This window comes from Lutjanus erythropterus, chromosome 24 (genome assembly GCF_056507025.1).
Source record: "Lutjanus erythropterus isolate fLutEry1 chromosome 24, fLutEry1.hap2, whole genome shotgun sequence".
Classification (NCBI taxonomy): domain Eukaryota; kingdom Metazoa; phylum Chordata; class Actinopteri; order Lutjaniformes; family Lutjanidae; genus Lutjanus; species Lutjanus erythropterus.
Window position 1 is genome coordinate 7989343 of NC_139340.1, and position 27777 is coordinate 8017119.

General features: G+C 40.1%; 3 protein-coding genes across 11 annotated transcripts in view; all 3 read left to right on the forward strand.

Annotated features, from left to right (window-relative positions):
• LOC146304636 (histone deacetylase 4-like) overlaps positions 1–4505 on the forward strand; it is a 73122-nt gene extending 68617 nt beyond the window's left edge. For 8 of the 9 annotated variants that reach the window (XM_084713344.1, XM_084713343.1, XM_084713345.1 and 5 more), the window contains 3 exons: positions 1295–1379; positions 1474–1618; positions 2926–4505. In XM_084713344.1, the coding sequence (XP_084569470.1) occupies positions 1295–1379; positions 1474–1618; positions 2926–2968 (273 nt within the window). In that variant the 3' untranslated portion in view covers positions 2969–4505. The remainder of the gene's footprint in view (positions 1–1294; positions 1380–1473; positions 1619–2925) is intronic. The other variant, XM_084713342.1, reaches the window with a different exon arrangement.
• A 6043-nt stretch (positions 4506–10548) lies between these two features.
• Positions 10549–19591, forward strand: LOC146304637 (ribose-phosphate pyrophosphokinase 2). Its single transcript, XM_084713445.1, has 7 exons — positions 10549–10847; positions 14374–14557; positions 16320–16418; positions 17274–17398; positions 17540–17713; positions 18065–18224; positions 18388–19591. Exons 1-7 carry the CDS (start codon positions 10726–10728, stop codon positions 18478–18480), a joined length of 957 nt encoding a protein of 318 aa, XP_084569571.1. The 5' UTR covers positions 10549–10725; the 3' UTR covers positions 18481–19591.
• Positions 19592–20946: 1355 nt separating this feature from the next.
• LOC146304638 (thymosin beta-12) lies at positions 20947–23620 on the forward strand. Its single transcript, XM_084713605.1, has 3 exons — positions 20947–21104; positions 22237–22346; positions 22691–23620. Exons 2-3 carry the CDS (start codon positions 22247–22249, stop codon positions 22720–22722), a joined length of 132 nt encoding a protein of 43 aa, XP_084569731.1. The 5' UTR covers positions 20947–21104; positions 22237–22246; the 3' UTR covers positions 22723–23620.
• Positions 23621–27777: the final 4157 nt, after the last annotated feature.

The window sequence follows — 27777 nt, forward strand, 5'->3', positions numbered from 1 at the left end:
TTGGCTCGTCTTTCCTCTGCTCCCAAAATCACCAACAAAAGAAGAAAAGAAGACTTGTACTTTGTTTTGTGATCAATAAGTCATAACCAGAAAATACCACAGCACACTGCTTTGTAAAAATTAAAAAGCCAACTCAGTCTTTTTTTTTTTAGGGCGTGTCAGGACACATGTAGACGTAAAGCCTATTTAGTAAAGGATTTAAATTTTTTACAAAGTAGTTTAACTTTCCCTTGTTCTTTTTTGGTCTCATGATATGTCCTTGGATCCAAAGAGCACCTGTTTTGATGCCCGCTGGCTTCTGCTTTTTCTGTAGAATAATAAACTCCGCTTGTTTGGTCGAAATAAACACTTAATTCACCGCGTCAGAAGTGTAAATATTCTGGCTGTACGTGCCGTTTCTCCTTGCTGCCTCTCTGATGTCTGACCTTCCTCTCGCTCCTCTCCAGACGTTTTCACCCAACGCTGTGAGCTAAAGGTTTATTTCAACCAAACAACCGGACTTTGTGATTGTTGGAACAGCGGAAAGGTCTGGTTAGTTTAGCGAAAGCAAATAAACAGCTGTTTCTGGTTAAACAAAACGCTCTTTAAAAAAGGTCTGCCTCTGTAGTGATTCCTAAAATAACAGTCTGAGCCTGTCGGTGGCACAAACACTTTAAGTGGACGTACTTTGACGGTGCATGTAAGGATTACATTGCAGCTTAGTTTCAATACACAAAAACATATGAAAAAAAGGGTCGAGGTTGAAAAATACAAAAGCAACCCTTAAAAAAACATTTTTTTTGCTTCTGCTGCTCCATTATTTTAATATCTAGAGATTTCATTCATTTTAATCCTGTTTTTAATCTGCTATGTTCGCAATGAAATGGAAAAACACACAGATAAAACTAAATAATGTATTATTTTTAGGACAAAGCTGCACTAATCTCGTGCAAAGCAGTCGTGGAATCTTTAATTTTAAGTGTTTTTGGCACAAACATGAAGTTTTGCATTTATAAATCAGACTATACTGTCTAAACTTGATTGTTTCTTCTTTGCACACCCTTGTTTTGATCAGTCCCAGTGTTCTGTCTTGATGTGTTTATGGAAAACAGAAGGCAGAAGTAGATTTCTTAGTCGTTAATAGGGTTTTATGTCACTGTGTCACCCAGCCGGGATCCAGGAAGTAAATCCAGCTGGAGTTTGGACCGGGAGTGGAATGAACTCATGTGACCTCTTGTGGAAAGTATAGTGATTGCAGCCCGTTTCCATACTTGTGTTTACATTTTTTTTGCGTCTGTGTTTTTGTCCCGTGCAGCTGGACCCGCTGCCCAAGGCCGTCCTCGAGCAGAGGCCCAACCCCAACGCTGTCCGCTCTCTGGAGAAAGTTTTAGAGACTCACAGTGAGTTCAGCCTCTGTTACACAAACACACAACCAATTTTAACTGGTCACTTCATCAAAAAACAAAACTGAAAAATCTTCTGTTTTCTCTCCAGGTAAGTATTGGCGCTCGGTGCACCGCTACTCGCCGCGGCTGGGACTCTCCCTGCTGGAGGCCAAACGAGGAGACTCAGAGGAGGCCGAGGCCGTCAGCGCCATGGCCTCTCTGTCCGTGGCTAACACCAACGCCATGGATCAAAGGTAAAGGAGCTAAAATCACCGCTAAAGTCGCTCCGCAGTATATATTTACAGGATTTTACCTTCCAGCTCTCTGAGCTCTGTGCTCATCAATAAAATCACTTCTGCTTCGACTGAAGTCTGTGTCCTCTAGGAGCGGTTAAAGTCAAGCCTGCAAAACATCCTGCAGTGATATTAAGTATTGAGGAAGTGAGATAACTGAAAAGTCACATTGCAATACATAAAGTCCATAAAAAGTGCATCAAACCTCACTGTTTTGGATTTATAAGTTGACAAGGTGACATTAAAATGTTAAAATATAAAATATTACATCGTCAAGTCAATCTGATTTATATAGCACATTTCATATGACAGACAGACTCAGTATGCTTCAAAATAAAAAGCAAAAATACATCATACAGAGCTAAAACATGTAAAATAATATATAAGAACATAAATATTAGTAAAAATGTATAAGACAAGAAGGTATTATTAACTAAAAGCTTGTGAAATGTCTTTATTCTGCTTTTAAAAGAAGACACTGAAGCAGACCTGAGTTCATGTGGGAGAGAAGTCTAGAAAATAGGACCATGATGACTGAAGGCACCATAATCTGATTTAATTTATTCTAGGTTTCATGAGGAGACCTTTACCTGATGATCTCAGGGATCTAAAGAATATTAATTTTAGCTTAAAAAAAGAATCATACAGGACATGATTATACTACACTGGCAAGTAGAAATTAAAGCAATACAAGACATGCAATGAAACAGGGAATAATATGGAATTAAATTAACAATTGTACAAAAATTGCTCGTGATATGAAGTTTGTACCGACAGCAACATATAGACAGGTTCCTCTCGTGACCTAAAAATAAATGTGATGTAAATGTGTGAAAGGTCAAGAGGAGAGGAGCATTGATGAGTAACTGTGCTGCTCTACAAACAGCGGCAGAGTGAGTCTCAAGTCCATGACGGTCAGGAGGTTATCTGCTGGTAAAGCAGCGCTGCGGTGCGGGATGCGGGTGGTTTGGAGCAGCTGACGCGCTGATTAAACTGGCTGATTATCTGGCATTGTCAGATAATCGGCATTTGATGATGCCTGCGCTCAACGAAGCCGATTAAACAGGGTTCCTGCAGGTCCTTGTAAGACTTAAATCAGAACTTTAAAATTTCCTAATAATGTCTGAAATACAAGTTTGACAGGACTTGAAGTTTGATTGAATTATGAAGTTAACTTTATTATATTAACTTCAGTCTCACATGAAACAGAGTTGTTATAGTAAAATGGTACAGTAATAGTAAAAGTTTGTGTGTGTGTTTTTGTCCAGCAGGCCGGAGGAGGAGCCGATGGAGGAAGAGGAACCACTGTAACGGAGGGAACCACGAGGGTGTCACACTGTTACCATTGACCTCTCCGGAGAACGCCTCTTTGAGCTGCGAAGAGTCTCGACTGATCCCTTCATTTAGTCCCCCTAACCCCACTCACCACGTCAGTCACCTTGATTGGCGGCCCCTCGGCCAAACACGAGGGAGAGGGGGTGGGCTCAGCCTCAGAGTAGGGAGCCAATCAGGAGACGGAGGACTGAATTGGAAAAAAAAATTAAACATACCAGCGCTGCTTGGGCGGCGCTCGCTCAGAGACACACATTTTTTTCTGTCAGTCTTCGCACCCCCACGTTAGCCCACAGCGGCTAACTGCGTGACCAAGGCAGCGGCGGCAGGGCGGGCGAGTGTGTTTGGGGCGAGATCAGGTCTCGTCATAGTGAGGTGCAGAAACATAACGGTGCTTTACACAGCTGCCTTCTGACCACATGGACACCAGGGACAGCAGAGTTTCTTTTCTCTTTTTCTCGACTATTTTTCCCGATGAAAACAAGGGCATCACGTACTGGCATACTGAGAAACTATTTTACAAGTTCACTGTGGACTTTGGTCGGCCGAAGTTTGAGTAGGCTTTTGCAAAGATTTGATGACGAGACTTGTCGCCTCGCTGGAGCAGCCTGTCATTGAAAAGGTTGACGAGTGAGAGGAGTGCCTTGGTGAGGGGTGGGGGGGGGTCCGCTGGATTTCAGGATTGTTCAGGAAAAGATTGCCTTAAGTCAAAAGATTTTTCTCGCTGAGGAGTCGACCGGCGAGGGCGGGAAGGAGACGGAAAGTTTCCCGTCCTTTTTCCGGGGTTGGGGGGAGGAGGGGGGCGGGGGCAAGAAAGAACGACGAAAATAAAGCAAACAATCTTTCAGCATGTTTACTTGGAACGTGACGAAGACAACATTTAATGTCTCTCACAGCCTCTCTTGAAGAGTTACTTTACTTTTGGATGGATCTATTTTTCTGTAAAAAAAAAAGAAAAAAAAAGAAACCGCTTTGTAAAGGTAGTTGCCAGCTTCAGTAGAGAAATGGTGCAAACATGGAGACCTTCAGACAAGGAAATTAGATTGAAAACTCTCTTAAAAAAAAAAAAAAAAGGTTCAGCCTTCGATGTAGCTTCCCTTTAACTGAAGTCATTGCTTTGTAAACACATAAAGCATGCGTTTGAGCAGAGAGATTTTTGAATGTGATCCAAAAGAGAAAGCCAAGCAAGAAAAGCCAAAGCATGAGTTTGCATTTACAGTAGTACTTTCACTCCACTTAGCTGGCAAGTCGACAAACATTTCTCGTATTGGCCCTTTCAGATGAGGCCCCCAGTATACCCAGTTAAATGTTTACTAATTTAATCCTTCACAGATCGAGTGAGCATTTCCGTACGCGTGCCGATCGGCCTCCCATGCTTCGCCGGTTGGCAGCTACCTTGGTTTGCTAGTGTGAGCTAAACATTAGTCATGTATATTGAATTGAATATATTTTGAGAGGCAGTAATCGAGTATTGCCTGTTTGTATCTACATGTATGATTTCCACATCGAGTTGTCAATTTACAATATCGATAAAAAAAAAAAAACGTGTTTGGTAAGCGTGTCCACTTTTTATTTTTTATTGTATAAGATTATTTTTCTAACTTTTTTCATCCATAGATTTTGTTCTGTGTTTTTATCCGTTTTCTGGATAGTTATAGGGCTGCCATTCACACACTTAGTACTATTGTCACCTCTTGTTCAAAAAACTTTCTTTCTTTCTTGTATTTATCAAAAATAAGGAGCAACTTTCTTTCTTCCTTTCTTTCTTTCTACGGCTCTCTCGGCCTTTCTGCATTTTCATCAATTGTGTATTTATAACATGTACTGTTTATAGGAGATTTGTATATGGAAAATTTATAAATGTACTCTAACTAATGACAGCTATGATATTGTGAGCGACAAACAGTATGGTGTACGATATTACTCCATGAACTTTGAAAAAAAAGCAGCATATTTAAACTCGTCATCGACTGCACTGTTTCGCCCTCAAGTGAATCATTACACGGCACTGCAATTGACTTTTTTGAACACCTTCAGAGTAAAACGTTTGATCACTTTGTTGCCTAATTGATGCTCTCGTGCATGGGTGATATGCACTTAACCTTTCGACTGTGACAACACATCCAAAAAGAGGTTTCGAGGCCGTTTTATGTAGCTAGCTGGACGGGAAAAGACACGGAGGGGACGCGCGCGTGGAAAAAGTGGAATTTTTCGATGAGTTTTGGATGGAAAATATCAGCCGACAATTTTAAAAATCTCTTTCTGAGCATGTGTTGCACTATCATGTTTGACTCTCCACGACATCAGTGCCTCCTCCTTCCCTCCTCCTGCTTGACTTCAACTGATCTGATACCACACTGGAAAAAAAAAAAAAAACAAGTTGAGAAAACTCAGAATTTCAAGCAACTGTCTTCACTTAATTTTTGAGTTTTAAGTCTCATTCAAGCTCTTAAACGTGCAATATGTAAGCTCTGCCACTAGAGGTGTCTGTCATATTAAAACGATATCAAAAGACGTAGTTTGGTGACTTTGAGAAGTAGCGTGGGATCATGGGAGTTGTTATCTTCACTTTTATGCATGTATGCAAAAGATCCCATCTTTTCAGGGAGATATAGCAACTAGCTAGCAATGGCTAGCTAGCAGTTAGCTTCAATAAATAAACTGAGTTTGAACATTGTTGGAAACATTTGGTACAACTTCAAATATATAACTCTCACATATTAAAACAACAAAAGACAGTTTGATGACATCATCAAGTAGCGTGCGATCATGGGGGTTGTTGTCTTCACTGTTGAACGATCACCACCGCAGATGAAAATCAATCTGACACGACTCAGGCAGAAATCACGTTCACGGACGTGATCATATTAATAGATTGTTACATTTAGTTACATTTGTTGACTTCCTTCCTCACTCTCTGATGTATCTGACATATCCTGCGTTTTCACAGAAGTTAAAGCATATAGCAACGAGCTAGCAACGCATGTTACCTTGAATTATCTACGTACACTGCTCATAAAATATATATAACATATGTTGGGTGTTTTTAGACATTTTAATGAGGAAATGTTACATATTATAGCTTTAAGTTTGAAAAACTTTAGTCTTTTGTTGAGAGAATTAACTTTTTTCCTATAGATAAACTTGAATCTTTGAGTTTTAGATACCACCAAAAGTCTGTATTTAAAAATTATTAGTATTATTAAAGTATTTGGGTGCTTGAAGACTGGTTTAAGTCAAACTCTTAAGTTTTGAAATAATCTTAAAAAGTTATCCCTGCTTATTATCTTTTGTTGAGATAATTTGCTCGTCTTCTTTAGATAAATTTGAATCTCTGAGTTTTAGAAACCAAAGATTGTTCGGTTGTTCAATTTTCTGTATTACAGTGAGCTGTGAACCTGATTCGTCATTATTTGGGTGCTTGAAAATTAAATAGTTGCAGTTAAAAAATATTGGAATATTAACCATTATTCACTTTCACTTTAATGAGTTGACTCCAAACTTTTTGTTTATAAAAAATCAAGTTTATCTAAAGAAGAAATTATCTCAACAAAAGATTATAGGTCAGAAAAAAAAACTTTTTTTTGTTTTGTTTATTTTAAAACTCAAAAATTTTAGTGAAGACAGTTGCCTTGAAATTATTCAAAATGAAAATATTGAATAAACCATCATTTACTTTCATTTTTTTAAGAAGAAAAGAAAAATTATCTCAACAAAAGATTACAGATCGGTGAAACTTTTTTAATACTTTAATTTCAAAAGTGTTTGAGCTTGACTCAGAAGTCAAAAAAGTACTCTTGCCTTGAAATTCTGAGTTTTCTCAACTTGTTTTTTTTTTTACAGTGCAGTAGTGGATCACTCAAATTAACCCCCATCTGTCAACTGCTTTGTTAAACACCTGATTAAAGACGACTATCATGTTTATTTTAAGTTAATATCATTTTATAAACTTGTAAAATTTGAGCTTTAGTTGTTATTTTTTCATGTCTAACAAAACATTCCACTTGTTACTCGTTTAATTTGGCTTATTTTTTATTTTGTAAGTGAATTTGAGTTTTTATTTTGTAGAAACTTTTAATACTACTCTTTCGTTTTTTGCCGTCTGCTCGCGCCAACTTTAACTCTTTGCATGGTTTGTGAGTCAGCATGCCTGCTTGTCTATGTAACAAAAATGTATTTGCACAATAGAAGAAGAACACTGGAGGACTTAAAAAAATTAAAACACCTCCCACGGCAACTCCCGAGAGCACCAGGCAGGATGGGGTTTCTTCCTCTCTGGTGTGCAAACAATTCAGAAGACTTTGTCCAAATGACTCCGCTGAGAAACATTTGATATTGTTCTTATTGAATATCGTTTCCAATAAGTGATTTTAACATGATTCAGCACTTATGACATGTATGGACTGTGCTAAAGAGAAACACGCTCTGCCAAACCTCTGCTACATTCACACCTTAAACAAGACTCCCAAAGAATGTTCCTCTGTCAAAGATCTTTGAACGGTAGAGAAATGATGACGGATATCGGTTTGGAAAAAAAGGGCATCGTCGTTTTGATTGTCACACCCACCTCGGCCAGTTCTATATATATAACCACTGTGGCTCAAGAGCAATTCTCGGTTTACATGTAAATGGATTAAAAAAGTTATTTTTTGTTTGTTGTTTGTCTCTATTGATGAAAAATGTTATCTTTCTTTGGGACCTACGCTTTGGACATTTCATCTCTGACATCATCTATAAAATATATTTCTGAAAAATACAACAATCTGTTGCTGTGTTTCTTTTTCTTTTTGCAGGTTGAATAAAAGGGTTAAATAAGGTCAGGATTGCAGAACTTTTGGTGCTGTTTCAGGAATTTTCCACATCAATAACAAGCAGTCTGGGTAAAATCAATTCACAGATACACACAGTATTAACAGAGATTCTGCTATCACTTGTGAAGATGTGTGTTATCTCTTCTTCAAGGGATAGTTTGGATTTTTTGAAGTGGGGTTATTTGAGGTACTTATCTATAGTGTATCAGTCAGCTTTTTCTGATGGGAAACCACCGTTATATAAACCAAATATTGCTCCGTGTAAATAAACCAAACTCCTTTGGCAAAAGGACAGAACACAAGGGTTGCTGGTCTGCCTTAATTAGTAAGTTTGTCGTTAATTTCTGACTTCTGTGTTAGTTAGGATTCACCAAAGTCACAAAATAACACAAACTAGAGAAGTAATTTTTGAAGAAACTGCGGGTGTGAATGCCACATGCTTGAAGCCAAACTGCAATGCTGCCTTGAATACAATAAAGTTTGAATGATTTGAATGTATGTAGAAAGGCTGGCGCCACACTGAATAGCTGCCTTTATGATATGATGTTTGAATCATGTGGAACATTTGAATGTTTGTTAAAAAAAAAAGCTGAAGCCACTCTGAATACCTGCCTTTTTAAAGTAACGATAGAAAGCTGAAAGAAAATAAACCTGAAGAAAGAAAGAAGAAAAGAATTTTACATGAAGCAGATCAGAGTTTGAATTTATTAACAGTCAAAAAAGACTGCAGTCTAAAATGTCCAAGTTGGACACAGAAAGACACAGACAGACAGACACAGACAAGCATGCAGAGCAACAGACAGAGACAGACAGACAGACAGAATTTGACCTGCTTCAGATGTAAATCTCTCTGTATGAGGTTTTGACTGCCAAGAAACAGCTTTAGGTCATTCTACCAGAGGACAGGACCAAGCTCAAGTTGGTGTAATTGGCCAATCGCCTGTGTGTAACAGCACAGTGAAATATGTAAAGGACTAAAAGGAAAGAATTTAATATGAAGTAGCTCAAGGTTTGAATTTATTAACAGTTGAAAAAAAAACTGCAGTCTAAAATGTCCAAGTTGGACACAGAAGGACACAGACAGACAAGACAGAGCAACAGAGACAGACAGACAGTCTTTTTAAACTGTTTATTTCAAACCTTGAGCTGCTTCAGGTGTAACTGTCTCTGCATGAGGTTTTAAGAACGCAGGTCCTCTCAGCCATCAACTTAATACCATGTCCTATGTAATACTGTGACTATGAGTACCCCATACACCCCACTTCAAATAATCCAAACTATCCCTTTGAGAAGAGATGGTACACATCACAAGTGATAAGAAAGTCTTTGTTAATACTTTGTCTGTCTGTGAATTGATTTTTGTCCAGACAGCTTGTTATTCAAGTGAAAAATTCCTAAAATAGCCCCAAAAGTTCCTGACCTTTTTTTAAAAAATAAATAAATAATCAAAACTGTCCCTGTAATCCAATCCTACAATCTATGAGTACTCAAAGTCCATGTTAGTGCAATACAAGTGTAAATAATCAATAGTGGAGGTTGTGCAGTAGTTAAATTCCTGAAATGTGTTTGGAAAGACAGGGCAGCTGCGTCACCCTCCTTCTTTATTGTAACAGGATATCTCCAATGAACGTTTTGCAGTGTCTGGATCTGAAGACGGGTGAATTAGCTGCCAGCACATGACAGTAATGATGGTCTGATGTTCGTCTGCCACCACTCAAAACGAACACGACACACGAGAGGCATCGAGTCTCAGCTGACTTCTTACTGAGTGGAAAATCTAATAACAAGAACCAATATCACAAGTGTGCATGTTGGATTCAGTCAAGAGTCTAAAGCAGCAGCAGCAGCTGTCAGGTGACTCCTTTCTCCTCCTCAAATGAAAAAGTCTCTAAAATGTCACAAAATGGTCTAAAAATCCTATTATTAGTTTAGTAGTATTAGTTTTTGACTGATATTTTGTCTATTATCATAAAAGATGAAGAAAACCAGCAAAAGGCTGGAAACTGAATTTGTTGGCTTTTTTTTTATTAAAAAATGACTAAACTTTAAATTGTATTACATATATACATATTTAGCTTTATTTATTTACACTGATATTATATATTGAATTATACATATACATAGAAATATGTTTTTTCTTTCTGTTTATATTGTTGTCATATTATATTCCAATGCATTCTCTATGCATATAAATATATTCTTGGTTGGAGGATCAGTGAAGTATTTCTGATTCAAAATAAACAGAAGAAAATATGGGCAAGGTCACAAAAAGACAATATAAAAATTCTTTAATGAATAAATTTCATAAATATACTTTTTTTTTTTTTTTTAAAGCAAATATATGTATATTACACTCATAATTATTAGTTTTATAATGAGTAACTAAGGATAATATTTATTAAATAATTAGTTTGGTGGGTTTTAACAAGCCAGTTGAGACAGTTTTCAATTAAGATGCTCATGTACTAGAAAAACAATTATTTATATAGCATATTGCAACAAAAATAAAACATTATACAAAAAAAATACAAAATAAAAGGATAAAACGGTGCATAATCAAGTAAAACAAGATAAGATTTGTAGAGGTGGGCTTTTCAAATAGTTTTAAACAGTTCATATTGCTTGTAAATATCGGAAATAGATCATTGTGTGTTTAGTAAACAATACAGCAGCGTAAGTGTCCATGTGTCAGAGGACTACTACACTGTCCAATAAGGGGAGGGCACTTCCCTTTTACCATGCAAACACTGACCTGATATTTCCTCTCTGCACACTGTCCCCACCGCTGCACCAGTGCAATGCTCAGGCTGCAACACTAGCAATCCAATTTTCCCATTTTCATAACCCTTCAGTGGGGATTACTTTCGGTACTTTTTTGCTTTCTTTTCTTTTCTTTCTTGGTCAAACTGCAGCGGGGTTTCGGACATGCCTAACATCGTGCTTTTTAGCGGGAGCTCTCATCACGACCTGTCCCAGAAAGTGGCTGATCGGCTGGGACTGGAGCTGGGGAAAGTGATAACGAAGAAATTCAGCAACCAGGAGACATGGCGAGTACATTTTTACTGTTTATACGATGGGTGTTGTTCGCATGGCTTTTGATACTAAGACGTTTAAAGCTTAAGGTGCATATTTTAGGGAGCGTATAGCTGCTCATGTTGCCTCAGCCTCGGTATCACATGTGGGCAGGTTAGCTTGAAGCTAACAATAGTTTACTATTCAGCGGGCAGCCCTGACGTCTACACGTGACTAGCTAGCATATGTAAACACACCAGGCTAGCAAGCTAACTCCACTGTGTCCTTTATCGGACAGCTTTGCTAGCCCTGGGATCTTTACGTTGAGCTTTTATAAGTATATCTGCTTTGGTTGTGTGGCCGTTAGAATGAACCACAGTAGTTGTGATATTACGTAACACTACAATTTGTTCTCTACGTATCATGCTAACTACGTATGTTTCCCCCTGAGATGGGAGGCACAAATTGGGTCGAGCCTACAAGGGAACCCGTGATTTGCGAAAGTCTCGCGAGATTTGCACAAGTTGTTCATTGTGCAGTTTGCACACATTATGCATTATAATGTGACACCGCTGTGTTTAAGAGCTAGAGTTGGTTGGAGCACAGTAAACGGTATTTAAGGATTAGGGGAAAATGATTGTTTGTGTTACAATGATTACTCTCGCGAGATCTTTCGCGGATCTCGGGTTCCTTCAACACACGACCTGATGAGAGGCAAAAAGAGTTCCGCAAGCCCATTCTGTTAGTATAAATGTGGTGTAACCATATCTCTGAGAAGGATTCCTGCTTATTTTATTAGTCCGTTAAAGCATAAATGCAGACAGAAAGTTTTGAATCGTGTCTAGTTGGGAACCTGAGATTTCTCGAATCTCTCACGAGATTTGGACGCACTGTCTCCTGATTATTCCCCTTTTGTACATGCTTATTATATTTTATAACATGACAGCATTGTATTAAAGATATGCTTAGTTTTCTAGGGACAAAAAGACTGGGTAAGGGTTAGAGAAAGATCACGGTTTGGTTTAAATTATTACTCTCGCGAGATCTTTCGCTCGTCTCGGATTCACCTTCGTTTTGAAGTGGGAACAAATTGTTACGGGTGTACAAAATTTGACATGACACCTCAGCACCCTCACCTAACCATTAGCTCGCTGGATGCTATTGCAATACCACTTGTGTCCAAAATTCTCCTGATATTTTTTTCTTTATTTATATATTCCAAAAAACAACTAGGCACTTTCAAACCATCATACTGAGTGGTACAATGGATGCTTGTAAATTTAGAGTCACTTCCCTTGGATTCACATTAGCTGGTTAATTACAGACGATAACTGCAGCTACAAGCATCTCACAGGGTTAGAAGCAGCCAAATAAACAACTTCAGCCATAGCAGCAACTTAGACAGAGGTATTAAATGTTAAATATTGTTTCTAGTCCTTTTTTCAGTTAAATGAGAGTTATTTATCATAGGTAGGTCTCAGTACTGCCTGCTTTGCAAGAGAAGATAGTTAACATAACTCACCAGTGCTAAAATCACATGCACTTCATTTGTGCTCATTTCTAAAGCCAAGCTGACCATTAGTTGAATCAGTGACTGCACGCTAGCAGCTAACCTTGTTTAAAATTAGCATCACAAAGGACTTTTATTACTGTTTACTGCCCACTTGGCTGCCTGGACATGAGCAGAGTCTGCTAAGGTCTTGCAGCTTGTTTGAACTCTTCTGCAGGATGACCTTTTGGCTTTCATGTTGGCCCATTTGCTCAGCTTTGTTGGCCTGAACGCATCGCAACACTTGTTTTTCCAATGCAGCTTTAAGTTCAGCATATATCTGTGGCAGACCGTTTCATCTAAGTGCATTTTGTTCTCTGTGCTGCACTAATGTGTTTTGTGATCCTGCAGCTCAGGGAGCTCAGAGTTGGATTTCCTCCCCGGTGGGGTCACTCACTGATGCACTCACTTTATTGTAAATGCACTCTGGATTAAAGCGTCCAGCATCGACCGCATGGCATATGTTGTTTTGTAATCTTTCCTTTGCACGAGAACTAAAAAGTGAGCCCCAACACTACAGTTTCCTCCATTAAACACGGTCAGAGCTTGTAAAGGTGTCCTGACCCTTTTATCCCATGTAAGACTGTCTCTGCTGGGGATGTTCCCACCCACCGGAGCTCTAAAAATCCAGGGAAAACTCTCGATTATCCATGCTGAGGTTTCTCTCTAGGGAACGCAGCTGTTTGGGCGACACAAAGTGCAAAACAAAGATTTTCTCATCCTCGCAGACTAACAGCGAGGTGAGAAAGGGACGCTAATAACAGCTCTTCTCACAGCTCCAATGCAGGTGACTTGCAGAGGTCAAGGACCAGAGCAGGGGGAGTGGGTTTCTGGGAATTAAACAGCGGGAAGACTTGTTTGTTTGCACAGGCAGAAATGTCTAAATAAAGATTTTATTGACACTACCTAGTTTTGTTTTTCAGCGTAATTTGCCCTTGAGAAGAAAATATATACTTTCACTTTTATTCAAAGATGGCAGGCCTGTGATGAAACAGGGTTGTTAAAAAGCTTTTATATAAACCAATAAAACACAGTGCAGGAAGACAATAAGCCCCAGATGTGGCTCTTCTGCTCGGTCTTTCTTTAGTGGAAGTTGTCACTTTTTGTGTCCTGTTTTTCCCGTGTTTTGTGCCACCTTGACTGCACAACTTACCTGTCTGGAAATGTTTTTGCTCAAGGTGGTGCCTGTCCATCCTGAATGGATCTGTTCATTGTTTTTTTATCAAACGCAAATTTTTTCTGGCTCATGTGAAGACGAATAAAGATCAAGAACTGCCCAAATGTGTCCGCAGCACAGAGAACATTAGCATTGACCACTGATTGGATGAGTTATTTCCTGGGGTTCCCTGATTTATATGCTAATTTTGCCAGTTTAAGACCTTTATTTTGAGCCCAAAATACTCTCTTTAAAAACAGTTTAAACAAATGTGAGTTGCAGCCTTTTATTCTCAGTGATTCGCCACATGCTCAGACACACTGGGTTGCTCGTGCTGGCCTCTTTTTGAAAAAAAAAAAAATCAGCCATGTGACTGAACAGACAGGCCCCAGCTCTCACCCTTTACAACTGTACGTGTCCACTGGTCACATGACGGAGCCCGGGGGGGACCTGGTCACGTCCCATGCAGGAATTTTTGACACACACATGTTGCTGGCTGCAGTGTTTGAAGCAGGTTCGCTCCGTGTGTGTGTGTGCGCTTGTCAAAGTTTCTTTTCCAAACATCCTCAGATGAGTGAAGGGGCTCGGCCCAAACTTGTTTGTTGTATTCAAGGCAGCTGCGTCACACATAACTTTACACAGGTTTTATCTGAGTCAAACCTGAGTGGATCAACACTCACTGCTCATAAATGTGCCATAGGAGCTTCATAATGAACTAAGTGCCATTTTGATTTGGAAAGATTGTTAAAATGTTAATTGCTGCTGTCTATAGGTGGTTCAGGTTTGAAATACAAGTCTGAAAGTGTCAAATCTGCCCTCAAATCTGACATGTTTCCCTTCTTTTTGGTCCCAACAGTGTGGAAATCGGAGAGAGCGTGCGCGGCGAGGACGTGTACATCGTGCAGAGCGGCTGTGGCGAAATTAACGACAATCTCATGGAGCTGCTAATTATGATCAACGCCTGTAAGATCGCCTCCTCGTCCCGCGTCACCGCCGTCATCCCCTGCTTCCCCTACGCCCGGCAGGACAAGAAGGACAAGGTACACGCACGCACACTCGTCAGCTTGTACTGTGTGTTGCTGGACATTTATTAGTTCCAACAGAATGCTGTAACTGACCAATCAGAATCGAGTATTTAACAAAGGCGTGGAATAAATGTTGGTATTTTGGTGGTGGCTTTACTTTAGCCCTCATCCCACCATGTTTAACATACAAGGACTACAAGTCATCTGAAAAAAATGCAAATTTACAGTAATTTCAAGTTATACAGTATATGACTCCCTGTCAAAATAAAGGTTCAATAAATGTAATTCAAATTTAGACGTTTCGATTTATATATAATGGACACTGCACACTAGATGTAGTTATAGCACATAGTATATGATGCTTTGAATCGGAGCCCATGGCAAACATAAACTCAATAAATGGTTCCATCTGTTAAAACTTGTTAGGCGTAATTGACCGATGCTTCATAGGCGCTCATATGCTGTCAGAGAAAATGCAGACGTGTTTGTGCTGCTGTGCAGCCAGTTGAAATACAGTGGAAACCATATATAATATGTTGTCATAGGACAAAGTTCAGTCTTTGTCCTGAACTGAACTACTGTCTGCCTGAAATTTGATTTGAACCAGACATTGTTAAGTGACTTTTCTGAAGTCTGTTGAGGTTATTATGAGGTTTTCTATACTAATATTGTATCAGAGATGTAAATTCTGGTATCCTGGCAGCTCTATAATGTTAATAAATGTTTATACACTGTGTATAAATGCTAGATACTGGAGGTATTTCTTCTGTAGCCCTGCAGGTTGACATGTTAGCGAACTTTAAAGTGAGGTATAACTGAGAACACTCAGCGCTCTGATTTGCAGTCTGAGCTGTTTGGTTTACTGCTCTTGGAAAAATCAGAAATTGACACATGAGACATTCTTGCAGTCTGAGAAACTGGTTCACGCGACCTGCTTATCTTGTAAATCATTATCTGGTGTTGCTTCAGTGGTTGATGTCGCTACAACAGCAAATCAGCTCCACATGAAGCAACAAGAGAGCAGCAGCTGGAGAGTTTTACACCGACTTATTCTCCTCTCATGTTACTCCTCTTTTCTTTCACTCTGGCTGCTCTTAAAGAACAGTTATTCAATATGTTTGTAGAGCATTTTACTTACATAAGGGTGTAATATGTGAGGGTCAGAGCTCTGCAAACACTTCCTCATCCACGTCGGATAAAGATTTCTCTTTGTAAAAATGTGCTGCTTGCAGGCCTCCTGCAGGACTGCAGATTTAAACACAAGCACAGTGTTTTTTGATGATGTGGGTGTTCTGAAGCTGTTGAGTGAAACTTGATAGTAAAATACATTTTTAAAAATATTTTAAACCAAAAAAAATGTGGACTGAGCTGTTTTAAGTGGACAGTTTATCAATCCAACCTCCGTGTTTCCTCAGAGCGCTCACACAGCTCAGTCGCCGTCTCCAGGTAATTAAGTGTTTTGTCAACAAGCCCTGCCACCTGCTGCCTGACGTGTACGTCTACACAGTGTTTGACTTCTCTTCAGTGAACTCGCCTGTGGCGGCTGCGAGGTCGAGATTTTTAGACCGACTGACTGTAACGTAAAGGTCACATGTAAAGTCCTGAGAAAATGTCCCCTTGGCAAAAGGAGGCCGTCTTAAAAACCACTCAAGGTCAAAAGCAGAAGATCAAATGATTTAAAAAGGCAAACTTTCCAGTGTGTTTAAAAAAAAAAAAGTTTCAACATTTTTCTCTTACTTACTCACCTCAAGCGACTGTGTCTTGATGCTTGTCCCAGAGTCGAGCACCCATCTCAGCCAAGCTGGTGGCAAACATGTTGTCTGTGGCCGGCGCCGACCACATCATCACCATGGACCTCCACGCCTCACAGATCCAGGTCAGTACGCACATTTACAGTGAAACTTTAATTCAGCTGTCATCTCGAACAGAACAGTTTTGGTGTGAGCGAGGAAATATCAGATAACCTTCACTGGTAGCCAAAATGTAGGCCATTTCAACTGCTAGCTTAGCTTTGTTTAGCAAGTTCAGGAGGTTCAACACACTGATCAACAATGTCAATCACTAGCTTAGTAGTTGGGGTTGTTTTTTTTAATAGAATCAACATTTCTACTACAGTTACTCTCATCTGCTCGCTCCAAACAGTCCACACTTGAGGTTTGGAGCGAGCAGTGTGCGGTCGAGTGTGATGTTGCATCATAGTTCATCGGCAGAGTATCCCAGAACCATAGATCTCATCTCACAATGAGTGTATTTACATGTGCATGAGTGTCCTTGTTTTGGATTGTGTTTGGGATGTGTGTCACTGTGTGCATGACCATAACAGTATCCAGGTTTCTGATCATCCTGATTTCTCAGAGATGATTCAGACACCTGGATTAAGTGTTAACATGCCACAGAATCCTGGACTCTATCAGGTAGCATCTCCAGTTTTCTAAAAAATCAGGGTAAGCTGAGTAAATGCACAAAACAAAAGCAGGATACTAGGAAAAGACGTCTCTACAGACTGGGACCAGGATCACTTTATAATACAAAAACGATGCCGAATTTTACTTGTGATTTATTTTAAATTATTATTATTAACTTAATATCTTCTTTTTTATTAAATGTGTGTGGATTGAGTTACATTTGTTTTACATGCTTGATTTTTCCTGGGCTGACTTTGCTGCACTTTGTTGTTACTTCATGAGAAGAAAAAATAAACATTTTTGGCTGTTTGTCTTTTTCTTTTCAGGGTTTTTTTGACATCGCTGTAGACAACCTTTACGCAGAACCTGCCGTTCTGCAGTGGATCAGAGAAAATATCCCAGAGTGGAAAAACTGTATCATCGTGTCTCCAGACGCCGGAGGAGCGAAGCGGTAAGATAGTGATGATGTCTTCGAGAAGCTTCTTTCGATGATGATTTGTTGGCAGGTTTCAGTGCGGCCAGATCAAGAGGATTACAGCATTGAAGGGTTTAGTCTGTGTTTAATGTGTCTCTCTTCATGTCCTCTGTCCAGCGTGACGTCCATCGCAGACCGTCTGAACGTGGAGTTCGCCCTCATCCACAAAGAGAGGAAGAAGGCCAATGAGGTCGACCGCATGGTGCTGGTGGGAGACGTCAAGGACCGCGTGGCCATCCTGGTGGACGACATGGCTGACACCTGCGGGACGATCTGCCATGCCGCCGACAAGTCAGTGTCATTTAAATATTTTCTTTTGCTGTTGTTCTGCTGGTGTGTGACGGACAAACTGAAACAGGGTTGTGGAAACAAAGAGCAAAGAGCTTTTATCTGAGTTTAAACTGGCTTCACAGTGTGTTCAGAGTTGGACTCTGTTTGCTTTGTGTTTGCAGACGTTTGCATATTAATCTTAACCTGATAAGCAGCTTTTATCAGCTTTGATTTGCACCTTTGATCCATTTCATGCCTCGGTATGAAAACTGCAAGCAACAGCAAGTGAAGAGAGGAAATAAATTGCTGTATGTATTATAAAACAAGAAGAATAAACTCTGCATTTACAGTTTTTACCTCTCCTTTCTCCAGGTTGATCGACGCAGGTGCGATAAAGGTCTACGCCATCCTCACGCACGGCATTTTCTCCGGTCCGGCCATCTCTCGCATCAACAGCGCCCCGTTTGAGGCCGTAGTGGTGACCAACACCATCCCACAGGAGGAGAAGATGAAGGCGTGCCCGAAAATACAGGTACACACACAGACAGAATAGATGCTACATGTTTTAATTGGATTGGAGTTGCTTTTCCAGGACAGATACACAGTTCAATAGAATAAACAGAACAAATGATAGAAGTATTACAGGATGTAGATTTAAGGATTTATTTTGCTCATGTCTGACTCGTTTCCTCCAGGTCATCGACATCTCCATGATCCTGGCGGAGGCGATCAGGAGAACCCACAACGGCGAGTCCGTGTCCTACCTCTTCAGCCACGTACCTTTGTAAAGACGGAGCGAGGGCGACCCCCGGCCCTCCCTCCTTCTCTTGCTCCTCCTCCTCGCTCCCCTTCAGGCCCGCTCGACTGGCACTTTCTGCCGCATATCCTCCAGAACGCCTTGGAAAAAGAAAAAAAAAACGGGCCTGATGGTTTCTGGCCAACCCCATGTGACTGTTTGCAGGTCACGCCCACACATCGTCTTTGACATTTTCACGCAGGAGACAGAGCGACTGACCACTTCCACCTCTGAAGACCAAGTTTGTATTTATGAGTATCTCTTGTTTATTTTTCTTCCTCTTGTTTCATTTCAGTTCTGCCAACCTTGATCACCTGAGGCCTATCCTTCACTTTATCCAAAGGGTCCATTTTGTATTATTTGTACCTCACAGTAAATGAAGCGTTCCACTCTGTCATGTGATTAGAGATATTTTGGCCCTTTTTGCTTCACAAAGTAATAAAAAAAAATAGTTAAAAATGTGAAAAATGTGCACCTTTTCCCCTTCAACTTTGCTTTAACAGCTGCTGAAAGTATTAAAATAATAGAGCCTAACCCCTAACTAGCTAATGATGCTATATTGATTGTAAGAATTTCTGCTTGGCGCCATCATCTGGCCACAGACGGTAATGGAAAATGTGTGGATGTGACCACAGACACAAACAGGAGTCAAATTACTTAATTTCCTCTGTTGTTCAGGGTTTTTATAGTGATCCTCATGATTTTGCCGATGCATCTTAATCTCCACAGTGTCATTCCTCCCACTATAAGCTGCTTCAGTGCTCTAAAACATAGCGACAGCTCTCCAAACGCTCTGACGGGTCTGTTGTGTCTGATTACGAGGTGTAGCGGGCGCTGCTGTGCCCGTGTTTCCAAAAGGTCACGAAAAACCAGTTGAGCCCAAAGCTTGATTATAGTGTTAACTAGTGTTGATTGTCATCACAGCTGTAATGGGTCACTTTAGTTCCAATGAGGCAGATTTCACTGTTTGCCTGTAGGTGGAAATTAAAAAAAAAAAAAAAAAAAAAAAGAGTTGGTGGAGAAGCGTGATTTAATTTTTTTTTTTTATATGTAACACTTCAAGCTGTTTCTTTGACAATAAAGCTTTGACATGGCTTACAGACGCTCTGTGTCCTGCTCGTCTTCATTTTTTATCAGAAAATCACTGTATGTTGGTCAGCATCTGTTCACGAGACTCTCTCTTTCCCCCACTGTGCCACATGACCTGTTCAGATTTATCATCTCCAAGCCCAAGATGAGATAACCCAGATGACATCACTGTGACATCATGAGGCTGCTCAGGTTTATTAGCACGAAGCATGACTAGTAAATTTACATTTGTGTGTAACATCAGTGGAGAAAACTTTGATTTGAAATATGATGAACTAGAAGAGGTCACTCAGAGTACAGGTCTTTGGCCAGGCGACCTGAAAAGAATATTTGGTTGTAACCCTTTTTGTGATCACCAGCATTTTGATTAGTAACTAATTACATTATTCTCAATGATGAATGGATTATAATTACATTTATCTAGTAATTTATTTGTAACTGGTGACATGATAGGAGTTGGTCTCCAGCACAATCAAAGTTTTTCAAAAAAATAATATTTATCCCCTAAAATAGTGTTTTTAACTCCTTTTTATGGCTCTCAAAGGGACAAGTCACCTCAAAATTAAAAAATACATATTTTTCCTACTACCTGTCGTGCTGTTTATCCATCTAGATTCTGTTGGTGTCAGCCTTGTCAGAACTTCTGGTTGAAGTTTTGTTTTTAATCTTACTTTGTTAATTTAAGGAAACTCATTTCTACAAGGTAGAGAAAAAAAAATCCCCATGGTAAATTATAATTATGAGATGAAAAGAAATAATGAGAGAAAATTGTTAATTATAATAAATCTAGATTATGAGATAAAGTCATAAATAAATAAAAAAAATATGAGTTAAAAAGCTGAAATAATGAACAAGTTAAAATTGCTTGTTCAAAAGTCTAAATTGTGACATAAAAACTCAGAAATTTATTTGTTTTTTCTTTCAAAGGCTTAAATGATCTTCCACAGTTAACACATGACAATAAAAACACTGAATTACTTCATCTGCTGAGACTTTTAGGGACTGAACGTGAAAGAGCCACCAGGTGGCGCCATTTCTACATGAATGCGCAGCAGAGCAGCTGCAGACAGATAAAAGTAATGTGGACAAATAATAATGTGCCAGAGAAGTCACATTTTTCCTATCAAATACAGCTGAACTGATGGTGTATTTAACTAAAACAACTATAGAGTATAAACAGAGATGTAGAGACACCATGCTGTCAAAAAAAAACATTGTTAATTTAAAAGGTGGAGCAAACCATTCAGCAGGATGTGGTTACTAGGAAACATAAAAGCACATTAAATGCATTTATTGACATTTCTGTGATAATCCGAGGCTCTTTCAGGCTTTTTTAGTGTTTGCTCTCAGTATGTGGAGGATGGAGGTTTGTGTCTGTCCAGCAGGGGGATAACAGGAGGATGGGAACTGGTGATGTCAGATGTCATTAGCATATTTCTGAGTATATCTGATGCTTGCGCAAAGACGCGCCACTACTGCTGCACCGCACTGAGACTCAGAGACCTTCAGCCGTCAGACGACACTTTGGTAAGTCAGAGCCACTCAAGACATTATTTATTAAACAGTTTGAGCTTTATTCTCTGCAGCTTTAAGAGAGTTAAACGGGGATTAATGTGGGGGATGTGATCCAGGCGCAGGGAGAAGATGCGCCAAATAGATCTCAAAAAATATAAAAGATCATTTATGAGTGATTGCAGACTGTGTTTTTGTGTTTTGATCGCTTATATTAGTGCTGATGTGACAGCAGGGCAGACATATTTGCTGTGTCTTTGTCTGGAGCGCTCACATTCATGCATATCAGCCTGTTTCCTTTGTTGCGTTTGTGGGCGAGCTGCATGCGCCTGGTCCCGTTATAAAAAATGATGCGATTGCGCGTTGATGAGGCTGCGAACACGCCTGGTTTATATGTGTTTTTTAAAGCATATTTTGAAATTGTGGAGTTGAACTTGGATTTTTAAGACCAAGACGAATGTGCAAAAATGCCAATCTGGGCGGTGGTTCCTTCACATTTGCACCCCAAGGGGAAAAGAAGTACGTGACAAGTGAATTTGCGGATGTTGCACAGACTCCATGTGGAAAGCCCCTGCGTGGACACTCATAAATCAACATTTTACCTCTTAGACTACCATCCTTTTTTCATCTGATGTTATTTTTTATGATTTTTTTCACACAATCGTGCGTTTTTTCTCCCTTTTTTCATATTTTTCCTGCGGCTCTGCCCAGCATGGGAACTCCTATTGTTATGTAAATGTCGGGTGTTGGACGCCTTGGACTGGCTTCATTGTCTGGAGTGTGTGTGCACCATCCCGGGCTGTGTGTGTGTGTTGGATAACGGGGATGGCTGCCAGTCAAATCACGCTGGGCAGAGCCGCAGGCGAACAAAAGGAGGCGGACGCACATTAGAGGGAAAAGTAGTCCGATTTTTTAGCCTGCTGAGATTTAGGCAACGCCCTTCAACTGATAAAAAGCCAGGGGGAAGCACATGCTCTGCTGGTTTATACCCCCTCACAAACATCATTAATAAGGAAACAGTCTGATAAATATGCATTAGATATTAATATTTTTATGTAATCATTCCTGCAGAGGCTTATAATTGATAAATACCTGCAGTTGCCTCCTGGGTGTTAAGTTATTTGCTTATTTTCTTTTATCTTTTCAGATCTGCAACCATGAGCGACAAGCCCGACGTTTCAGAGGTGACCAGCTTCGACAAGTCCAAGCTAAAGAAGACAGAGACGCAGGAGAAGAATCCCCTGCCAACAAAAGAAAGTAAGACTCAAAGTAGAGCTGCATTGATTAATTGGCATTTATTAAATTTTGATGATCAACAGTCATTATTTTTTAAGAAAAAAAAATCCAAATTCTCTCATTTTGGCTCCTGAAATGTGAATATTATCTAGTTTCTTCATCCCTTGTGACAGTAAAGTGAATGAAAGTCAACGTTTTTCACCATTTCTTGATATTTTATGACCCAAACAACTATTTGATTAGTCAAGAAAATGATTAACAGAGTAACTGATGATGAAAACAATCATTAGCTCAAATGCAGGTGTGAAAAATGGACCAGTTTTCCACTTTTTCTCACTTCTTCTACCCTCTCTTCTCCTCCACAGCCATCGAACAGGAGAAGGCGGACACGTCGTGAAGCCCCTCCCTCCCGTCATGCACTGTACACCCCCCCTCCCTCCTCGCATTGCCTTGTTTTCAGTCACTTCTTTTAGCTGTATAACCTTGTAACCGAAATTATGAAACGACAACAATAACCAAGCTGCACAGCCTGCGGACGGATGATGCCTTCGTCAGGGCGGGCGCTCGGCCCCGTCCCCTCGAATCAACGCCCCGAACCACCTTCCCTTCACGCTCGTCTCGTCGTCACGGGGGAGACGAGGAGGATTTGTCTGAGGTGGAGAAGTAGGGGGAAGGCTCTCCTCTTCTTCACCACCACCTGAATATCGATCGACGTGCGGTGGAGAGGCCTGAGGGACGAGGGCGTGGCCTGTGTCCCAGGAAGCTCATCATCGTCTCTCAACACCGACACCCAACTTCCTGTGTGGCTGCTTTTGCGCCAAAGCTGAGGCGTCAAGCTTTTTTTTAATTTTTATTGTTTTTTCGTCTTCTAATTTTCGGAAAATGCACAACTTTGTTTGTACGCTGGCCAAAATGTAAATGCCCCAAAAATTGATACTGTTGTCTGTCACGATGTTTTTTCTTTTGTAAGTACACGAGGATAAAAAAAAAAGTGTAACGGATTCCACCTAGATTTGGGAGATGTGCTCAAATGGACCTTATTTACGGTTAAAATTGTAACGCCCTTTTTGTCAGAGTGATTCAGGATAGCTTCTGTGTTGCAATCTGTCTTTGAATTGTCTCAAAAATGAGGAAAAAGGAATGAAAAATTCCGGTAATTGATTCCATGTGTTTGCTTTCAACCGTAGATCGAAATTCGTCGGAGTTCCAGCAGTCATGTTACTCTGCCACAAACCATTACCAGAAATGGAAAAACCGTGAAATGTTGTAATAAAAAAGAATTTGTTACTAAAGAATTGTGCTGCAGAGTGATTTTTCTCCTCAATCAGACATTTATCAATACTTGCTGCACGTTTTCTTACAGTTCAATTTCTCTCAGCTTCATTTTACATAATCAAACGTTTATGTAATATTGCTGTAGCTTACATTAACCCACTTTTCACACTATCTTACACCCTTCAGATGCCAAACAATCCTTTAGTGTTACTTAAGGGATGAGGCTGTGCACTGTTGAAAGGCTTAAACTTCACTGCAGCGAGGCTCTGCAGGGATTTAGCAGCACAGGAGATGAAGTTTGTATCCCTGTGGGTGTAGAAAGAGAGAGAGAGAGAGAGGCAGGGAAATGAGAAAATGAGAGCAACTTGTTAGACCACCTGGTGTTTCCTTGTAAAAGTTATGATCACTACTGTCAGCACAAAGCTCACTACAAGCCAGGGGATTATTGCAGAGAAGCTCAAGTACTGCAGTCCAGGAAGTAGACCGTGCACAGTATCATAGCTTTTGTGTATCGTGATGTGGCGTAAGTGTTGTCTTTTCCTGGTTTTTAAAGGCTGCATTGCAGTAAAGTGTTGTAATTTTCTGAACTTATCAAACTCTTCTATTATTTGCCTTTACCCACTGTTTCATTGTATCCACATTACTGATGGTTATTTATCAGAAATCCTTTGTATTTCCATTCATGTTTTCTCCCTCTAATGCAAAATATTAAGCTTGGACCAACCAATTTCAAACAGTAATATCAAGACATCCACCTGTCATCAACTTTTAGAGCTATGATAGAGTTAGTTAGCTTGTTAGCAACAGTATGATACCTCGATGTGTCTTCCAGGATGTTTCTGTTTCCCATAAATACAGTGGCTTTGTGCGCTTGTTCCCTGTGGGTAAAGTGGTATCTGTGACAAGAGATTATTCGTAAGGCATTTTACAGTGGACTGCTTTAGCAGGTAGCTAATGTTAGCTACATGGAGCATACAATGGCCTGTTGTAAAATGACATAACTTAATGACTTTATTCACTTAATTTGGTGAAACTGGGTAATATTTTAAGGAGAAAATGCTTTCTGGTTTTCCCTCTGTCCATCAGCTTCAACTCTGGTTCAGAGCTTCTACTAACTTAGCTGCTGTTAGCGGGCAACAGAGGAGGGTTCAGCAGCCTCCTAGTGAAGACAACCAGACCAGGACTGGACACAGCCTCCGAGACAGACAGGGAGAACAGCACTGAGGTCAGCCACCGGGTTTCATGATGGAAAGAAAGCTTTACTGGTTTCTAAAGTAGCTATTTTTTTTAATTAAATTTTAGGCCCTAAAATGTCATAAAATGTCTTATGATTTTGACAGGTCTCAGAAATATTTTTGAATTATGGAGTTAGAAATACTTTTATAAAGTTTCCAAAATGTGTTTTGGGGAAAAAAGTTGTTTGATTATGGTATAACAAAATGGCACCAATGGCACTGATAAGCACAACAGTTTCATCTCTTCGAGTAAAATATTTAATAATGAAATAATTTTTGCAGTGGAAGTCCACAGACCGGACAGAGACTGGAGGAGGCCTCAGTCCTGACAAAATGTCATCACTCAGATGTGAGTTATTTTGTTTAAATGTTTATTATTGTGTTTTTAGCTAATTGTTATGCTAATTATCATACTTAAAAAGTTGGTAAATTAAGACTGACATATAGAAAATCTAACCTGACACAGGTCCATAAATACATCAGAAAACATATTTTGAATGGTTTGGTTCCACACTTTAATTCGGTGTATCTAAAATAAAAACACTGTTTAATGATCAGATTATTAGCTTTATTAGCTGCGAGCATAATCAGCTCATACAACAACTTAACATTTTACTTGTTGCAGCTCATACTTGGTTCACATCACTTGACTTGTTGATTCTGTACTGTATGTATGAACATTTAACATAAAAAGTGCATAAAAAGCATGTTGAAACCTGCGGAAACCCTGTCCATATCACCCAGGCCTACTACTTTATATATTGTTGGGTAGGTCAGTCTGCAGCAGTGCATCATAGTCTATAAGATCATATGTTTGCACTATTTAACAATTTACACTGTTATTTTAGAGAAAATGGCATACTGAGATATATGTCATATGTAGGGGAATATACTATGTATTGGACGTGTGTGTGTGTGTATACATTTCTTAGCTCCACCCTGTTCTGCAAAAAGCAAGAGCAGAAGTGTATCAGTAGCATTGCTCATGTGTCTATTATCTGGTTTGATGCATTGGTGAGCGGTGGCTTATGTGACAGCGTGCGCGCTGACCCAGAGTACATGGTGTAGCCTCAGCGGGAGATTTACTCAGCCCTACGTCCTAAACTGCCTGAGTCCCAAATTAGCCACCGCCTACAAAGCCTTAATGTCATTACCATGACATCGCTGACATTTCCTGTAAACGCCGTGCATTGCAGCACTTATATGTAATGGTAGTAATGGTATGTGATGGGCTTTTATGTAATTGAAAGGTGACTGGACTTCGAGGGAGGACATTCTTCTTCGGAGTGTGATCACGTGGGGTGTAAATCAAGATTTCTAAGTGAGACAGATGCATCTTTGTTGCGGTATTTCCCAGCAGTATCTTTCATGTGGCAAATAAACACATTTATATGATTATATTGCAGAAATAAAGTATTATTAAAGTTACTGAGCAGGCTGATGGTGAGATTGATCTCAGGCCACGCAATTGTCCACAAATCTAACATGTTAGTGTAAGTGGATTGGTGTTAAGTCAGTTGCTCTTAATAAGGTATTAATCTGCGTGGAGGAGGAAAGGAGGGGTGGATGTGGAGGTTAGTGGGCTAGCTAGTACAGATAGACTGGGCCAAAGCCTCGCAGGTTGTCCCTCCCTCCCTCAGATGGGATTAACACCTCCCTCCGCCTCCCCCCCTCTGCATGCTGCATGGCTCTACGCAGGCCTGCTGCATCAGAGCCGCCCGCCCGGGAAAGAAAGTGACGGAGGATTTAAGGTGGAGCAGCAGATGGGGTGGAGCCCCTGTCCAAAAGGAGGGGGGTGGGGGGGGGTCAGATGTGTCAGCACTGAGCCTGTTGAGATCCAACGGGTGTCCTGCCTGGTAACCCATGGCAACAGCTGCTGCTGAGTCACTTCCCGGTGTTGGGCGGTTGGATAGTTGTTATCCTCCTCATGGAGACTGTTTCTCCCTGGCGAGCACTCATCATTAAACCTGTCCTGTTGGCGTGCTTCGAGTACTCAGGAGATTATGATGAACGCTGCTCTGCTGTCTGTGTTTGGACATATTTGACCATCTGTCTCCTGCAGCCTCTTGTCTCCAATAAAGCCATGTCTTTGAAGCTGGCGTAATTAACTGAGGGATTGATTGATTATTACTAAATGTATATTTGCCATTGTTGGAGCTCCATTAGCCGGCTGTTGTGGTGTCCCTGTATTTAGTAATAACTGATGAGCTAAAGGTGACTTGTTGTGGTTCGCCTGTGGCCACAAACACTGTTTATAGCCATGCTGGTGCAATATTTTAATAATCATTGGATGTATTTCCATAAAATTAGTGCAGATGTCCATGATGCCATGTGGATGAATCCTATGGTGACTTTGGTGATCTCTTGACTTTCCCTGCAGGTCAAAATTTTCACTTATTGGCTCAATTTCAGGCATTTTTTCAAACAAAAATAACAGACATTTGCTAGTCCCAGCGTCTTATATAAATATAAGGATTTGCTGATTTTCTTTGATGTTTGGAAAAGTAAGTGAAGCGTTTTTTGACTGTTGATTGGACAAAACAAGCAATTTAAAGATGCCACGTAGGGTTCTGGGAAACTGTGACGAGCATTCACAATTTTTTGATATTTTATTGGTTAAGCAATCATTTTATCTGGAAATTATTCAGTTGGATAATCTCTAATGGAAATAATTATTAGTTAGTGTAAGTGGTTTGGTGTTATTGGCTGTTTGGAGCCAATAAACACATGACAAGAGAAAAGAAGAAGAAAGAGAGAGACTGGAGGGTAAGAATACAAAGAACTAGAGACTTTGGTGAGTTCAGAGTTCATTCAGAGTCTGAGCTGAACACGAGCAGTCCCACAAACACAGTCAAGCCATTGTCCATTGCTAGTTATCTTACAGTGTACAGTACAGTAACAGTTGGTACATTGGCTGTTTGGGGCAAAAACACACACAAGGT

Coding starts and splice junctions, on each gene's coding strand:
- LOC146304637 (XM_084713445.1), top strand. CDS start 10,726: ATGCCTAACATCGTGCTTTTTAGCGGGAGCTCTCATCACGACCTGTCC. Junction 14,558..16,319: donor GGCAGGACAAGAAGGACAAG/GTACACGCACGC, acceptor TGCTTGTCCCAG/AGTCGAGCACCCATCTCAGC. Junction 17,399..17,539: donor GACGCCGGAGGAGCGAAGCG/GTAAGATAGTGA, acceptor TCCTCTGTCCAG/CGTGACGTCCATCGCAGACC.
- LOC146304638 (XM_084713605.1), top strand. CDS start 22,247: ATGAGCGACAAGCCCGACGTTTCAGAGGTGACCAGCTTCGACAAGTCC. Junction 22,347..22,690: donor TCCCCTGCCAACAAAAGAAA/GTAAGACTCAAA, acceptor TCTCCTCCACAG/CCATCGAACAGGAGAAGGCG.